The sequence below is a fragment of the Parus major genome, chromosome 1A (assembly GCF_001522545.3).
Source record: "Parus major isolate Abel chromosome 1A, Parus_major1.1, whole genome shotgun sequence".
NCBI classification, from domain to species: domain Eukaryota; kingdom Metazoa; phylum Chordata; class Aves; order Passeriformes; family Paridae; genus Parus; species Parus major.
Window position 1 is genome coordinate 45,432,024 of NC_031773.1, and position 16,964 is coordinate 45,448,987.

Genomic DNA, 16,964 nt, shown 5'->3' on the forward strand with positions numbered 1-16,964 from the left:
CCTGGTAGATTTTCCCGTTAGTAATAGAGGGAGAGCCACTGTGTCCTTGATTATTTGAGTCTCTCAATCAAAATGGGGAGATAGATATTGGGGGAGGAGTTATATCTTTCTCCCATTCCTTTACACTTTGTTTAAAACCTGCCAGCCCCTCTGAGCAATTCATCAATCTTGGAAGCACTGACCCTAGGTTTTGGATAGGGGAAATATTAAATGCTTAGCTTAAAAAGTAAAAGCAAAATCCCATACCCCACCAAAGAAGGACATCTGTTTCTAACTTCAGCTTTTTATTTTTTTATCTTTCATTTTTTTTGTTGGTAAATCTCCCAGACAACAGCAGTTCTGTAGAGAGTTTAAATATGAAGGAATGGCAGGACGGGCTAAGGGCACTTCTACCGAACATTAACATCAACTTTGGTGGACTGCCCAATGCTTCTTCCCCCTCCAACGCCAACCACAGTGTACCAACGTCCAACACTGCCACCACCGACAGCCTGAATTGGGACAGCCCTGGCAGCTGGATGGACCCCGCAATCATCACAGGTAACCGTTTCTCACTCCTTCAGCTCCACTGGCAAACCATCAAATGGGTATTTGGCACAAACTGATTTACATCTGGAAAAAAAGAAAAAAGAAAAAGTCAGTATGCGGTGGTCTCTTCCAGCTTCCATCCACAAAACCTCAAGGGTCCAGGAATTTTTGTGGAACCTCTAGGTATAACAGAGCGTCACTTAGGCTTTTGCAATGCATGCCCAGGACCTTTACAGGCAGTCAGGTGGATCAGTGCTTTCCTATAGGATCAATCTATAAGGTGTCCCTTCTGCTGGATGGCATGTCCGGTATGTGCGTCGCTGGTCCTGAGGCACTGAAGGCAATCACTGGACTATTGTTTTAAAAAGGGACGTACTCCACTTGTTTATAAAGCTCTCTTTTATAAGGCTGTCTGGTTGTGTTTCCCTGTTGGAGAGGCTGAAGCATGATTCAAGTAGGCAGAGTAAAAGGTGAAGTATGTACGTGCCAGCATACTGGCAGCTTGGTGTGGTAAGGTCACGTTGACAGGGATGCAGTTTTCGAGCAGAATGTTTGGTAGAAAAATGTGTGTTTTATGAAGAAGTGCTCTGAGAGTGAACTTTCTCCTATCTCGATTTAATGTTATGTGTTTCTGCGGCCAGGGTAATTATACGTAATAATGTAAAATGCATTTTCTGTACAAACTAATCATGTTTTTTCATTGTTGCTTTTTGCTAGGTTAAATTGACCTCCTTCATGGTTGATTTATTGTTTCTCCTCTGACTTGCCTGTATCCCTGTTTTTTTCTTCTTTTCTCAGGTATCCCAGCCTCCACAGGAAACAGTTTAGACACCCTTCAAGATGACAATCCTCCACATTGGCTAAAATCTCTTCAGGCCCTCACAGAGGTGGATGGCCCCAGCGCAGCACCATCACAGACGCACCACAGTAACCCCTTCGGCACACAGATCCCTCTGCACAGAGCCAGTTGGAATCCCTACTCTCCTCCTTCAAACCCCACCAGCTTCCATTCCCCACCTCCAGGCTTTCAGACAGCCTTCAGACCCCCCAGTAAAACCCCCACAGATCTACTACAGAGCTCAGCGCTGGATCGTCATTAGGAAAGGAGGAAAAAGAAAAATAAGACCCAAAACGTTAGAAATGCAGGAAGTGTCCCACCCTGACTCCTCCCCATGCCCACCTACTGTTCCCTGTCATATCTTTCTTTCTGAAGAATCCAGTTCCTGATCAAACTTCCCCCCCCAAATGCAATGCCATCACAGGGTCATGACCATTCTTTTTGTTAAGTTTCTGCAGAACCAGTGTTTGAAATACACTGTTTGAAATCCTTTCTAACCATTCTAAGAAAAAAAAAAAAGAGAGAGAGAAATCAAAATGCAAGTCTCAATGCTTAAGGAGAATATTAGTGTCTTACGTCTTTTGCACATGAGTATTTCTGCCTAGTGGAAAAGTGTCAATCTGCAGTAGGGGGAAAAGTGCAATGCAGAATCAAATGCAAGAACATAAAAAAGATATTTAATTTAAATGAAGTTACTGAACATGTGGGGCAAGCAGTGACCCAGCATTTATTTTGCATTCAGTGTGGCACTACACAGGGAAATTGCTATGTTGGGATTGGTTGGTTTTCGGTTGGTTTTTTGTTTTGGTTTTTTTTTTTTTTTTTTTTTTGAGCAGGGGATTTTATTGCATCAGTCAGAGTTTGACATAAAGTGTGTTGAAAGACAAAACACTTATAGGTATGAGTAACTGGCATGTTGCTAAAGAGTGGTTTAAAGAGGGGAGAATAAGATTTTTCTTTAATTTTGGCTTTAGATTTCAAGTAAACCTTAATGTTTTAAAAGTATTCACAGATTTAATACCTAGCGTATACATAATATAAGCAGCTGAAACACGAGTGATATTTACTTCAGTCTTTCTGTCTCCTCTGTCAGTCTCTCTTTTTTTTTTTTTAAGAAAAATAAAGATTCACCTGTTTAGGGCACTCTGGGATAGCACTGCATTGGGGCCACATGATCACCATCAGGAGCAACCTCTGACCTCCTCTGCCTGCAGCTTTTACTTAACCCTGTAGTTTCTGGACGTTTGTGCAGTATTGAAAAGACAGGAAAAAAGAAAACAGATAAATAAACATGGTTATAACCTGACGCTAAAACTAAAACCAAGGAAATGTACCTCTTTCTTCAAAATTAAAACTAAAATCTTAAATAAAACAGAAAACTTGATGATGACTTCATGTTTGCTTTTTGGTTTTTTTAACCTTGGATTTTTAATTACTACATCTGGTAAAAAGTGTATGCCATTGCATGTTTGGGGTTTTCTTCTTATTCATCTAAACCAGAATTACTTTATCATTGGAAATACTGCTTTGTATGGTAACTTCTGTATTGAAGGGTAGAAAAAGCATAACCCTTTAAATCTTTTAAAGGGGTTCTGTTGTCTTTGCTCATGGCAATAACTAGAGGCAGTCTCTAAATGTTTTTGGTGGTATCCTTTTAAATCTGAAGCATGAAAATCTTGTTTGTATTTTCTGAATTAAATTCCATGGCACTCAGGGTAGATAGATAGCATGCAATAATATGCCTGAAGATACAGCAGAGAATTTGTTACGACTCCCTGTGTTCATCAGCAGCCTTGCATAAAAAAGTGTCAAATACTGTCACTGCACAACAGGGGATGAAGAGCTCTTAATGGACAGAAGGCCTCCAATAAGCTTTTAAACTTGCAAGCAGACATATTGAAAACCTGCAGCCTTGTGGTGGTGCTGCTGATTGATGTAGCTTATGAGGGTGGCAGAGAGCCTGAAATTCTAAAGATGCCTATGCAGAAGGGTTTCTCACCTGGTGCGAGCTTCTTTGCTTCAGGCTGGTAGCCTTCTGAAAATGTTTGCTGCTGGCAGAGTCAAGGAAGGGAATTTCCACTGATGAACCGTGAACACCTAAATGGGGATGGGGTGGGGTGAGGAACTGTCCTTTCAGGAAGTGGGAACAAATCCTGAATCAGTCACTGGGCAGAGGAGCCAAGTCTTGAATCTGTACAAAGTGCTTCTAAATAACCTGTTATGCAGAATATCACTTGGTGACTACATGCTTTTGCTCTTCTCTCACTTGTGTTGCCATTTTAGTGCTGTATTTATTACTCTGTATTATGGGCCTGTATGTGTTGTTTCTGAACTGGCAGCATTGCTGCAGATGAGTCATGTGCCCTGGTTACTTGGAGGAATGTACACAACCTTTGATGCCAGTGCTCCCCGAAAAGCAAACTATGTTTTTGTCACCTGTAACTGCTGGTGGTGGAAAGAGAAGTGCTGTGGGCTGGAATGGCCTCATCTGTGGCAGTGTCTACTGCTGCCCCTGAACTGGGGCTGCAACCCAGCAGGAACTGTCTGCTGGAGGTGCTGGTGAAGATGTATTGGTTTGGGGTTTTTTTTGTGTCTCCTTCCACAGTTGCTAGATGTTTTTCCACCTTGAACATTTTGTTTTTGAAGGATGCCTTTCCTGACTGAAAATTAGCAAGGCTCCTAAAGCAGCTCCAACTGTCTGTGTACCACAGCAATTCCTGAAGCTGCCGCCTTTTTCAGTATGTTACTTGTCCCTTTGTTGCAGTTTAGGACGTGCTGTGGCAACCCTGTGCCCATGGTCTGCTGCCCCTGGAAACCAGGCTTTAGCTGCTTGGGAGATGCCTACTCCCTGCTGCCATGCAGCAGTTTGTGTGGTTGGCCTACCAACAAACCCTTAGCCTTCAGAAAAAGGTTTGCAGCTACAGTGACTTTTTCTCTTTGTGGTCCTGCTTTCCCAAGAAAGACTTTTTGGTGGGTAACATTGGCATTACAACAGTGAAGTGTATCAGCAATCAGACTGATGTGTGTAGGGTGCAGCTTTTGTCACATTTAGCCTAGTTTTGTATACTGTCTTGATCTGCATCCCCTCAGTTGGGAACCAACCTGGTGTTGCACTCTGTTCAACTGTGTGTAGTTTACCTGCTTTTTTTCTCCCAAAGTTTTGGGTTTATTGGTGGGGGAGGAAGATGGGGTTTTGTTTCTGTTTTGTTGGGGGTTTTAGGGGTTTGTTTTTGGTGTGGGTTTTTTTAAATTTTTTTAAAATTAATTGATGGGAGTTTTTCTATAACAAGAAATTCTGTACAGAAACATTTATTGAAAAGAGAACATCCATGTGATCATCTTAGTTCATGGTCTGTTCTTTCTTACAGTGTATGGATACTTGCAGCTCTTTCATGTATTAAGCAAAGAACAGTGCTTGACTGAAAGGCTGGTGACCCAGGACTAGCAACGCATTTGGTAGATAATGTCTGGTGAAGATAAAGGATGAGCCAGACTCCACTTCTAAAATGTGTATGAGTGTGTGCTGAGGGAAGGAAGGGAATTGTTGGCCATGAATGTGTTGGTAAAAAGCTGTGTGGAATTTTCAATAAATTTACAATTCAGGTGTAGTAATTTGAGGGTGAGGAGTGCTGGATTGATAGTAAAGGTTCCTGCCCTATGGTTTCCCCCTGCCCCCCCATCTTTTTAATATCTGTCAAGAGAATAATGCTGTTTTTCTAGATCACAGGGAGAAATAAAATGTCACCTTCTGGCTGAGGTGAAGAGCCATTGCATGAATTATTTTTTCTTTAATAACTTTCACTGCCTAGTTGGAAATCAAGTGGTAGCAGGTATGTGGCGTTGTAAATGCAGTGTCTTGACAGAGCTGATTTAATCACAATTAGAAAAAAAAAAGGGAGAAAGAAAACAGCTAAAAAAGGGGGAAAAACGGTAAAATGTTGAAAAAAGAAAAGTTAAAAAAGTATTAAGGAGGGCCACTTGCAACTGGCACATGTGTCAGCCAGTTCCAGGTTTTGACCCAGCCTGATGGCTTGAGCAGCAGTTACTGGGAATGAGGGAAGGTCTGGATATCTGCTGAGCTGATCTCAGGTGAATTCACCCCTTGGCACCCTCTGCCTTCTGCAGCTCCTGAAATGCTGTTGCAGGGCTGCTGCTGGAGCAGGCATTTCAGTGGTGCTGACCCACAACCGACTGGGTCGAACCGGACCTTCCTTGCCCGCTTTTGGGGATCTGCTGAGCTGAACTTTTGTTTTTCTTCTCATCCATCACAGGCTCTGTTGTCCAATAAGTTGTTTTTTTTCCCTGAGATGCTCATTTAATCCTAAACATTGAAGATGATGTGTTTTAGGGAAAATGGGGGATGGTTTTGGCTTTGTGTTTTTGTTTGTTCTATTTTAGTTCAGAGTTTTTTATAGTTTGGTAGAGCTGGTCATGCTGCTGTGGAGATTTCTGGCTTTTTTCCTTCTGGTGGGAGGGAAAGGATCACACATCAGCTTCCATCCTTATGTTTGCAAGGGAGTTGAGAAAAATACACTTGAAAAGCTTGGAATTCCTGGGTGCTGACTGTTCATCCCTCAGAACATGTGGAAGTTGCCTTAGTTGCAAAGGAGCTTGGCACTTTAGCAGACATAAATCCAGTGCATGGCAAGTGTTGCATTGCCTGGGACTAATTCCCTCTGGAGAAAGCTGTTGTGCTGGAATAAAAATTGACTGTTCAGAACCTGAGGTGTGTCAAGAAACAGAGGTGGCAGGCAGAGCGCTTGAAGGGTTGGGGGACTGGGGTTGTCACCAGCCCTACTTGAAGGGTTTGTAGGGACTTGTAACTTCTTGAGGGAGATTACCTCTCCTCCAGTCCAGCTGTTGGTGACGTGAGTTTTCAGTGTGGCCAGAGCATGTACTGTAAAGTGGTGTTCAGCATGAATCTGTGCTTTGAGTGCTTGTTGCTTTACATCTCCAGCAGTGTATGGCTGCACGGCCAGCTGTGGATGTGCTTTCCACTTCACTGGTGTATGGCCATCTGTTCAAGCTGAATGAAGATGCAGGAACTGTAAGAGCTTGTGCTCCTTCCTCTTTACCCAGCATTTTTTTCCTTCTTTGGTATGTTCAACTGATAGTCATGCCTAAAGATTCTTAGCTTTTTCATATATTTGTAGCTTTGTAGATTTTTAAGATACTGTTGTATTGTTTCTAGTACTTTTCCTGCCCTTTCTCACATTTTAGACTAACAAACTAAACCTTCCTAACACATTCTTGAAATTCTGTTTAGTCTTATTCTTAAAAAGAGAATTTCTGACAAGAACATCTTGTTTTCCACCAGAGCTGGAGACATAACAAGAAATAGGGCATAGAAGCCCCTGGACCAACTCCAAGGGGCTGACCTAAGGGTGGGTTACTGGGGCAGCTGATCTCCTATTGAACATACCTGCTAGATAGACTAAGTAATTAACCTTATAAAAATTGTAGAAATCCTTTATCACAGGTGCGTATATTGCCATATCTGTGCACCCGAAAGCTTTCATTAAAGGATTGCTTTTTATCTAACCACTTTTAATATTGTTTGGAAAGCTTTTGTCTTTTGATTCTAGGCAACAATAGGAAGGAGCTCTTGAGTTCTCTTACTAGTTGAGACCATAAACAAAGCTTGTAAAAAGTTGAAGTATCACCACAGCTTTGTGTTGCAGCGTAAGAAAAGGCATAGCCTCAGAATGCTGTGATCTACACACAAGAGTACTGTAAATGAGAGTGAGATGTTCATCTTCCCTACTTCCTGGGCTTTGCCTTTGCCCTAGACATACTGCTGTTAATGTTTCTGTGGCAAATTGAAGGCTCTGGAGATGTAAATGGCCATATGAAGTTGTTGCCCTACAAGTTTAGGGAGCTAGAGTGGCTTGTGGGACTCCAAATGGCTGCATTGTGAAGGTTTGAGGTGAGTTGGGTGACCTGGCAGCTGCAGATTTGTTATTGCTGATGCAAAGTACTGGTCTAAGGCGGTCTAATGCAGCAATTAGGTGTGGAAGGAATTTGAACAGACGTTGGTGTCACTGCAGAGGAAAACGGTACAGAAAAGTCCTTCTTAATCTAAAATCTATGGGAGAGTGATCTGCCTGACATCTGATGTCAGGAGGTTCCACCTCCTGCAACACAGATGAGTCTTTCAGTGGAATACAGGCATCATAAAGTTACTGTTGTCTCCTGTGAAATCTTGCTAGATTTCTATTTCTTTTTCCCAGTCCTCAGACTTAAAAAAAAAAAGACAAATAATGTGTGGTTTTGAGGTGCATGGAGAGAGAATCAGACTTGTTCAGCTCTTTCCTCTTCCTACCAGCACTTAAAATGTTACTCTGGAAAGCTTGTACTGCCAGAAGGTGGCTGTTCTTTTCAAGCTCATAATGAGTATCTTTTTAGAATTTCATGGCTTCAGCATTTGCATGTTACAGGTACCAGCATTAATCTTGGCCACATCTCCAGAGAGTATGAGACCTCTTCTGCTAGTGCTAAACAGTCACAGGAGGCTGGTATACCAACCTTCACTGGAGGATTTAAAGCTGTGACCAAAACTTGTTTAGCTCTTTTGAGATAAGCATGCAGGCTGAGGTTTTGCTTAAAATCCTGTTTAAAAAAAAGAAGGGTGCTTTGTTCAGACACTCAGCAGAAAGCTACTGCTTGTGAGGTTTGCCTGGGACAGAATGGGCAATGAGCTGGCCTTTGCAGCTCCACCCCTCTTCAGGTGATTTCCTTCAGTTCCAAGGTCCACCTCTCTGCAGAATAATGTATATAATTCAAATTAAAAAAATAAAGGTATATCTATGTGGTCCAGTGGATGCTGGCTCCAAAAGGAACCTCTGAGTAACATGGCAAGAATGCATGGGATCATAGTCTAAGAGGTTAGTTGACAAATTACTTAAAGCTTCTATACTTAAAGTGGCCTTCCTCCTCCCTCCTCATTTGGTAAGTAAATGCAAAGTGTGCTTCTTGTTGCCTCGCTGATGGTGCCTTCCTGAGTTGAAGCTGAGTGTGGCTTTTCACACTTGAACTCAGCTCTTTGCTGCACTGGTCCAAGGAACTGAGGAGGCAAAGACTAAAGGGTAGCTAGGGAAACTTGTAGTAGAGCTGACCTTCCTGCCCTTAACCCACATTTCTTCACTTGGTTCTCCTGCTACTTGAGATGACTTTTGAGGAAGACCTGGCTGTGTGCTCTTCCTCTTCCTTGCTGGAAGACAAGACAATGTTTTGGGTTCAAATAGTTTTGTTAAGCTGAGATTTGCATACATGCAGGGAAAAAAAATGTCAGGAAAATGTTACTCCAAGGAAACTTTACAATTTTATTAAGTAAATATTTTTTAATATCAACTATATAAAATTTCATAAAATGCTTGTTTCAAATTGACAGTACAAAAAAACTAGTGTCAGTTTTCTATTGAACATGCTAATTTTTTGTCATGACACTTCAAAATCAGCAACTTTCTGGACATGTGGCAAGAGATTTTTATATCTGAAATGTGCAGTTTCAGTTCATAGTGAAAGCAGGTATGAATCTCTAAGCTTATGTAGCAAAAAAAACCCACTTTTTGTTTTAAAGCCTCACTCAGTTCCAAGGAAGAACAAACTAAGTCCCAAATGTATTTTTTGAACAAAAATCTCTTTAGAGAGAGAGGAGATTGTAGTGAGGTTTTTTGGATTCATTAAAACATAACAAGGGAGAGGAACAAAGAAATGGATAGGAAAAGTTTCATTCCCATCTTATTCAATTTTTCTTTTTAACAGCTTACCTTGAAGCAGGATTATTCCCCTCCCTGTGCATTAGACTTGGCTGGAAAAAGAGGTAGGAGAAGATAAGGTTAGGACGTGAGCTGAAGGGAAGCTCAGAGCAGGTTTTGTGTTCCCTGTCCTTTCTAAGGCATCAGTTGCCTTAAGAAAATAAAAGATTTTTCTTCCTTCTGGTGCAGTTACTGGTACATCATAATTTTCCAGGGATCTGTAAAAGGTTTACCACCTGCTTCCAGACTTCCCGTAGCTTGGTCATGTGAAAAAAAAAAAAGACAATAGGATTTGAAATTGAGATTGATTCCTTTATTTTTATTAGAAATAGAAAAAACAGTGTCCCTAGCCCTCACTCCAGGGAAAAATGGCAGTGGTATCAACATCTACTATCAAACCTTGTCTTAGCACAAGGAAAGGCTACCTTGCATTTTTTTAAGGCTTCTTTCCTTCAAATGAGATGCAAATGTTGGCAGAAATGAAGGCAGCAGACTAAGATTCCCAGCCTTTGTAGCAGGATTGAGTATCGCAGCTTGGAGCAAGCAGGGCCTGCTGGGGATGCTCATTCTTATTCCCAGCCCCATGCATGCAACAGTTCTTGGGGCTGCTCGTCCCTCCTCTGCCTAATAGCGTAGCCTGAGAGAGCAGCAGCATCTCTGTGCAGACCTGGTGCCACTTTACTCAACAAGCCCCATGTGCCCACAGTGCCTTGGGCATGCTGTGCAGGCAGAGCTCTGTCCTGGGTGCAAACAGGGGCTGACGTGTCCTGAAGCTGCTTGGCAGGCTCTGCATATGCTGCCTGGAACATGCTCCTGGACTTCCACCCAGGAAATGTTCGACAGAAATATAGGGTCGTTGCTTTCTGAATGCACTTAGGTTAGCTCTTTGAGTCCTGCTGTGGGTCCTGATACAAGTGATTTGAATTTCTAATGCTGGAGAGAAGGGATGAAAAACCCTCAAGAGGTTGGTGTTTTTTTCCTTTTCGAGGGGGCTGGTTTTTGCTTGTTTGTTTTCAGATGTGCTCAGTTCTTTGTATTAAAGATAAACTCATGTTTTCCCCTTGATTGGATAGCTTTGCACTCTTGTCAATACATCTTCCAAGTCTAACATTGTCCATATAGGAGTGGGAGGATATGGTGAGTTCTAAATGCCAGCAAAAAAACTCTTGAAGTCTCCATCTATATTCAAGTGCAATTAATTGTAAATTCTTCCAGATACTTAATCTCGTTATTTGTTCCTGGTAACTATTTTCACTTTCAGCCTTTAGAAGAGCACTAAACAGAAAATCAGACTCGTTCAAAACCTAGAAGCCTACATAGACTTCAGGTTAAGCTGGGGCTGCACAGACTTGGCTTTATGCTTTATGCAGAAAGGATCAATTAAGTTTAAAACCCAGAAACTCCTGTTTGAAATGTGCACTGCTGGACAGGGGAGGGAAATAAAAGTTATATAAAAAAATGTCTGTCAGCATGAAGTATCAGATTTTCTCCATTTGAAAACCCAGGTGCAGTAATTGGCTCTTCTGAAATCCCTGAGCTCAAGGAGTCGATCAGAGTTAAAAGCAGAAAAGGAAGGAAAGTCGAACGGCAGTCTAAATTCTCAAACCGGCTTTCCGAACTTGCTGCAGACCTTGTGTTCCTCCAGGCCTCTGCAGCAGAGGGGCAGCAGGTCGCTGTGGAGGTGGGCCGGCAGCAGGGCGCTGCGGGGCAGGAGGCCGGGCAGGCCGCCGGCCGGGGCCGCGCCGGGCGGCAGCACCAGCCCGGGCAAGGCCGGGGCCCCGCAGCGCCATCTTTCCAAGGGCACCTTCGGCTGCTGGGCAGGGCTGCTGGGAAAGGCAAGCGGGACAGGGCATGGTAAGGGGGCTGCAGCCCACGCAGGCGATGCTGAGGCAGGGCTGAGCGGAGCCCTGGGCCTCTGGCTTCCCTCCCCCTCGAAACAGCGGGTTGCAAGGGTTTCACTGCTGCTAGGTGGGGAGCACGCCCGAGGGTGAAGCCGGGGGATTGACTGCCCGAGCAATTGGAGCTGTTTTACAGCTCCTGCCTCCGGGCGGTCTGGGAGCAGCTCTGGGCCGTGTGTGGGGAGCTTGGGAGGACAGCGGCAGAGGGGGTGCTGAGCGGTACCTTTGGAAAGCCACGTTACTGCAGCCTGCGAATGCCCCTGGGAACACAGAGCTGGAGACGGCCGAGAGGTGGTAATCGCGCCGGTGGTAGTGTTTGAGTCTTCCAAAAGCATGCCTGCCCCTCTCGGGGGTGGAGGGGTCACGCTTCCGTCCTCTGCCTTTCCTTCTGTGCTGCTGCCTGCAGGGTGGTGGGAGAGAGATGCCCATGCAGATGTTTGCTTTGTGATCTGGCTTTTATTTACTCACACCCCTGGAAAGATCTGGCATGTTTGTATCCTAAGGCAACGCTGTCACCCAGTGATTTTTTGCCCTCTTCCTCTGTTCCCAGAAGAAAGGACTGGCACTGTTTCAGCCCTGTAGAAAAGGGTTGCATCACCTAAGGAAGAGCAGGCCCGTGGGGAGGGGTATGGTTGGTGCCTGTTGAAAGACTGAGATGCTTTCTCTTGCTTGGGTTTTTTTTTCCCTTTTTTTTTTTTTTTCCCCTCCTTGTCCTTCTGCCCTTCTGATAATGAGTTAGGCTGTTGGTTAAAGGTGCATTCCTAGGATGCATGGTCCCTGTTACTGTAATCCTTTGCCCAGGGTACAAAAGAGGCCCTGCTGGACTGTAGTGTAGGTCAGGAAAACTGGGCAGTGCTGCTGCAGAAATGATGCTCTGTGACTCTGGTCCGGCTACCCTGCTTGTCCAGTCCTGCTTCCCACCATGACTTTTCTCCCAGTTCTTTCCAGAGAATAACGCTCTTCCTTTCCCTCCCCCGCCCTGGGCTGTGTGCAGACAGTTGCACTGAACTTAGCCTCAGAAAAGTGATATTCCTATCAACTATCTTCCATGTATTGTCTGTTCCTTCTTCCTCTGATAATGGGGAGCTTTGTATAAATCGCCAAGCTAACATAATCATAGAATAATTTGGGTTGGAAGTGACCCTTTAAAGTGACCCCACTGCAATGAGCAGGGACACCTTCAACTAGATCAGGTTGCTCTGAGCTTCATTCAGTCTGACCTTGTATATTTTCAGGGATGGGGCATCTATAGTCTCTCTGGGCAACTTATTCCGGTGTTTTACCCCTCGTCACAATACCCATCTTCCTTATATTCAACCTTAGCCAACCCTCTTTCACTTTAAAATAATTGCCCTTTGTCCTGTCATAACAGGCCCTGTTAAAAATCTTGTATCCCTCTTTCCCATCAAATACTGGAGCCTTCTCTGCAGCCTGAATGACAACTTTCTCATAGGAGAAGTGCACCAGCCCTCTGATGATCTTTGTGGGACCCCAGAGCTGGATGCAGCACTGCAGGTGGGGTCCCACCAGAGCAGAGGGGTAGAATCCCCTCCCTCACCCTGCTGCCCACACTCCTTTGGATACAGCCCAGGATACAATTGGCTTTCTGGGCTGAGTGCACATTGCTGGGTCATGTCCAGCTCCTCATCCACCAGAACCCCCAAGTCCTTCTCAGTGGGGCTGCTCTCCATCTGTGCATCCTCAGTCTGTGTTGATATCAGGGATTGCCCTGACCCAGGTGCAGCACCTTGCACTGGTCTTGTTAAACCTCATGAGGTTTCCATGGTCTCACTTCTTGAGCTTGTCCAGAACCCTCTGCAATCAGCAGCAGCATTCCCACTGATGGAAACCCTTTCCACAGTCAAACATACCTTAGCTTTGGAGCAGTGCTTTTTTTTATGCTCGGTAGTATGCTCCTGGGTGAGCAGGAGGGTTGTGAAAGGGCGCAGGTGCGTCGCAAGTGTCCCGAGTGGGCGCAACCCGCGTGTCTCAGCAGATGGCAGCAGCGACACTCCTTCAGCTCCCGCCGCCGCTCCTCACTCCTGCCGAACACACCCCCCCGCTCCCCTCACCACCTCCATACTCACCCGCCGCGGCTCTTCCTCGCCCTGTCCCGCCAGCAGCACACGGCGAAGGAGACGGACAGTGCCAGGATGACGGCTCCGCTCAGCAGCGAGGCGGCCACCGCGATGCGGGACCCGGTGCCCGAGGGCTGCGGGGCGGCTGCGGGCAAGGGGCGGTGAGCGGGGCCGGGGAAAGGGACCCCCCCTTGCTCCCGGCCGCCGTCCCCCTTGCAGGTAACCCCAAAGTTCCAGAGAATATTTATTAATAGTCATTATAAAAGCTAATGGTGAACGTGGCTGATGCCACGCCGGCTCTATACACCGGAAAGTTAATGAAAAAAACCCATATTAACATGTCATATTTTCTTCTGATAATATAAAATAATCACACGGGCTGGAAAATATAAAGCATTTGATGTGTCTTCAATAAAGCATAAAGGTAGTAGAAATTAGGTCCTAAAGAATAGAAAGGAAAAAGAATAAACAGGAAAAAGAGAAAAAAAATAAAATGTAATAAAGTTTAAAAGGGAAAAATGTTTAAAAGGGAGAAGAGTTGAAAAGGAAAAAACGTTGAAAAATGTAAAAAAGAAAAAATGTAAAAGGGCAAAAGAAAGCAGCTGAAAAGGGGAAAAAGTTAAAATGTTAAAAAAAAAAAAAGTTGAAAAGTATTAAGGAGGGCCACTTGCAACTGGCACACGGTGATCATGTACCGGGTTACTGTGAAGTTCAGTTTTCCTCCTGTTGGGAAAGCTTTTGTCAGTGCCCCGGATTCCCTGTGCCTGGCACCAGGAGTCAGGTGGCAGCCAGTTCCAGGTTTTGACCCAGCCTGATGGCTTGAGCAGCAGTTACTGGGAATGAGGGAAGGTCTGGATATCTGCTGAGCTGATCTCAGGTGAATTCACCCCCTGGCACCCTCTGCAGCTCCTGAAATGCTGTTGCAGGGCTGCTGCTGGAGCAGGCATTTCAGTGGTGCTGACCCACAACCAACTGGGTCGAGCAGGACCTTCCTTGTCCCCGTTCAGGGCAGCCGGGTGTCCCCACGTCCTGCTGCCCTCTGGCTTGGTCAGAGTGAGGAAGTGCCCGTGTGAGGGCCGGTGGCTGCTTCTCCCCAGCCGAGTTAGCGCTGCCCCCTAGGGCTCCTTACCCTGGCACTGGGGCGGTGGGTGGCTCCAGGATGAAGTGCTCTCCTGGCGGAGGCAGGTGAGCCTCTCGCTGCCCACCAGCTGGTATCCCTCCTGGCACCAGTACACGAGCACCGAGCCCACGGAGACACCTGAGCCTCTGTCCACGTAGTAGTATCCATAGCGTGGCGGGGGGAGAGCTGTACATGGCACTGGGGGGGAGAAGGGGACATGTTAAGCGTAGGTGATGACAAAGCCCCCCCAGTGATGCTGTTGAAGGGCTGCCAGGCCGCTGTGTCAGTCCTGCAGGACCTGCAAGTCTCTAGGATGTTTTTGTCGATTTTTGTTTGTTTTTTATTTGTGTGTGTTGTTTTGCATAGTCCAAAGGAAATACATTAGAAAGTCTAGCAGCTTTATCTGGAAAACAAGTTTTTTCAGTTGCAGACTCTCCAGTGTGGGCAGCTATGGAGCAGCAGAAGTGAGACTGGAAAGGTGCAGGCTGGGGAAGAGTATGCAGAGAGCAATTTTTAGGAGAGAAAGGAAAAGAGTTGTTTTGGTTTTTTTTTAATAACACAACATTCTGGGAGAATACTGTTGGTTGGAACTCAAAACAAAGAAGTATTACTCTCTGCTAGAGAGAGAGGCTTTTTTCATTCCAGACTTTAATTTTTTAACTGGTTTGTAACTCACAGCTATTCAGAGCTACTTAGTTATCCTGGTTACACCATCTCTTCTGCATTGCACTGATACCTAAGGAGAGCCAAAAGTGAGGTGGGCTCCAAAAAGAATGGCAGTCTGACCATGTGTTTGCAAACCCCTTGCATGGATATTCTACCACAAGACCAAGAATTGTGGTAACAGGCATTATGGATATCAATATCCTAAATAAAAGGAAAACACTTTAATCAACTCTAATTTAGCCAAGCTTAAAACCTGCAAGCAGAAATGTGCATTATCTAGCTCAGGGGGAACTTTTGTGGGGAATTCCAAGTGGAATAGTAAAGCTAATGTGAGAGAGAGGTCTGGTTTCCCTCTACTTTTACTGAGGTGATGTAGGCTTCTAGTCCAGTGGGGCTGCTAAGAAACAAATCAGGTTAAGTAAGATCAGACTTTCTCTAATTTCAGCAGGGCTGTTATCAGGTAGTGCAGATGTCTACATGACTTAATTCAGCAGTGCCAGGGAGGCTGCTGAATGCCTGGATTTGATCTCTTGTATGATTACATTGTCCAGCACTGGTTGTTATGACCTCTGCCAATAGTCACCATGATTTGGAGTATAACATGGGCTCTCTGAGCTGCTGCCAGCCCCAGGTCACCCCACAGCAACTCTGAGGCTGTGTCTCACTCACTGGGGAATGGCACGTGCTTTACCCTAGAAAGTGGATTAAAGAAAAATAATCACCCTGAGCAGCTGGAGATTATTTGTGGGGTTTTTTTAAGAAAAAAATCTCAATTTCTTCCTAAGGGTCCCAGCTCAGCCTCTGGGGATGGGGATATGTTCAATGCACCCACACCCTGAGCAGACAGCTGGTCCATCATGATGTGCATAGATGGTAACATGGAGAAGGACTTTACTCTCAAAGGAAAATATCCACTCTCGAGTTTCCTCCCTGCACCTCCTGACTGCTTCTGATGTGACACATCTCTCCCATGTCACAGAAGCTGCTGTGGCCACCATACAAAGCCCGCGCATGGCCTGGGAGTGCCGCTGTGCCCGACGAGAGAAGCACCATCGTGCCTCCATCACCACGTCCCTGCACCCTTCCCCAGTGTGCCTGCACCGAGGGGCCCGAGGCAGCCCGCCGAGGGAGAGCCGGGCGAGCACTCATTCCGTACCTGAGATGTTGCTCTGCACATCGGTCCCGTTGGCGGCGTCTCTGGGCAGCCCCTTTCTGACGTGTCCTGCACCGAGTGAGGCGGTCCCGGGACCAGCAGCATCGCTCCAGGCAAAGCTCAGGCAGCTCCAGGGCAGTAAGCAAAGGACGATGCATTTCCCCAGCTTTTGTCCCGTCATGGTTTGGGGAAACGCAGCACCATTGGGTGCCTGGCCGCCCCGAGTGCCTGCGGTTTCCCTTTGCGGCTGAGCAGGAATCAGCTGGGCTCTTAGTGCATTAAGCCCTGAGCAGCAAAGCTAGCAGCCGCTCTTCCCCCGGGGCTTGCCTCTCCTCCGCGTCCGCACAAGCCCTGTGTCCCTGCTCCCAGCCCTGCTCTGGCCACTCGGCTCCAGAGCCCCGCAGAGAAAGAAAACAGGTGTGGGAAAGGGAGTGAGAAAGAGCAAAACCTTAGGATCCATCCTTTATAGCCCCCATCTGCAGAGACTGGCTGTTAGCATCTGTCCAGGTGCTGGAGCTGCACATGAGGCACCCTACTCCTTCTCCTCCTCCTCTACCTGCCAAAATCCATGCTTGACTCTTGAGCTGCAGACCCTCCTGTGCCCGTCTCTTTCTTCCTGCAAGAAGCTGGGACTGATTTTCTGTCAACAGCAGTCGAGTAGGATATGAACCGTGGGAATCAAAAGGGTTTCATAGCAGCAATTCCACTGGCTTTGCCGCTATGGGAGCTGCAGAGAAATCTCTTTTTCCTTTTCCTTTTCTCTGCTTGGCATCTCTCTGCCTGTCATTTCAGGCTGTGATGTTTTATAGCTGGAGGGGCTGCAGTAGCAACCAGCTCTTGCCTCCTGTATGTTGCTCTTACCTACTTCTGCCTGGTCACTTGTGTACACCCACGAAGAGAAAAGATGCTCCATGTTGCCTGAGTGC

General features: G+C 45.9%; 2 protein-coding genes and 1 long non-coding RNA gene across 9 annotated transcripts in view; 2 read left to right on the forward strand and 1 right to left on the reverse strand.

Annotated features, from left to right (window-relative positions):
* Positions 1–2,756, forward strand: part of CNOT4 (CCR4-NOT transcription complex subunit 4) — a 76,441-nt gene extending 73,685 nt beyond the window's left edge. For 3 of the 6 annotated variants that reach the window (XM_015627712.3, XM_033514828.1, XM_033514827.1), the window contains 2 exons: positions 328–540; positions 1,327–1,628. In XM_015627712.3, coding sequence (XP_015483198.1) covers positions 328–540; positions 1,327–1,628 — 515 coding nt within the window. Of the gene's footprint in view, positions 1–327; positions 541–1,326 lie in introns of all 6 variants that reach the window. The other 3 variants (XM_015627711.3, XM_033514829.1, XM_033514830.1) reach the window with 3 other exon arrangements.
* LOC107204497 lies at positions 520–13,415 on the reverse strand. 2 transcript variants are annotated; one of them, XR_001521622.2, is made up of 4 exons: positions 11,245–13,415; positions 9,136–10,949; positions 3,366–3,463; positions 520–612 (listed from the first exon to the last, which is right to left on the reverse strand). It is a non-coding gene; the product is annotated as an uncharacterized LOC107204497 (long non-coding RNA). The 2 variants fall into 2 exon arrangements; XR_001521623.3 differs by lacking the exon at positions 3,366–3,463 and having other exon boundaries at positions 529–612; positions 11,245–11,689.
* The window catches only part of LOC107204496 (solute carrier family 23 member 1-like), a 32,654-nt gene continuing 26,570 nt past the window's right edge, over positions 10,881–16,964 (forward strand). Inside the window, exon 1 of the mRNA XM_015627721.3 lies at positions 10,881–10,977. Within this exon, the coding sequence (XP_015483207.1) occupies positions 10,975–10,977 (3 nt within the window). The 5' untranslated portion in view covers positions 10,881–10,974. The remainder of the gene's footprint in view (positions 10,978–16,964) is intronic.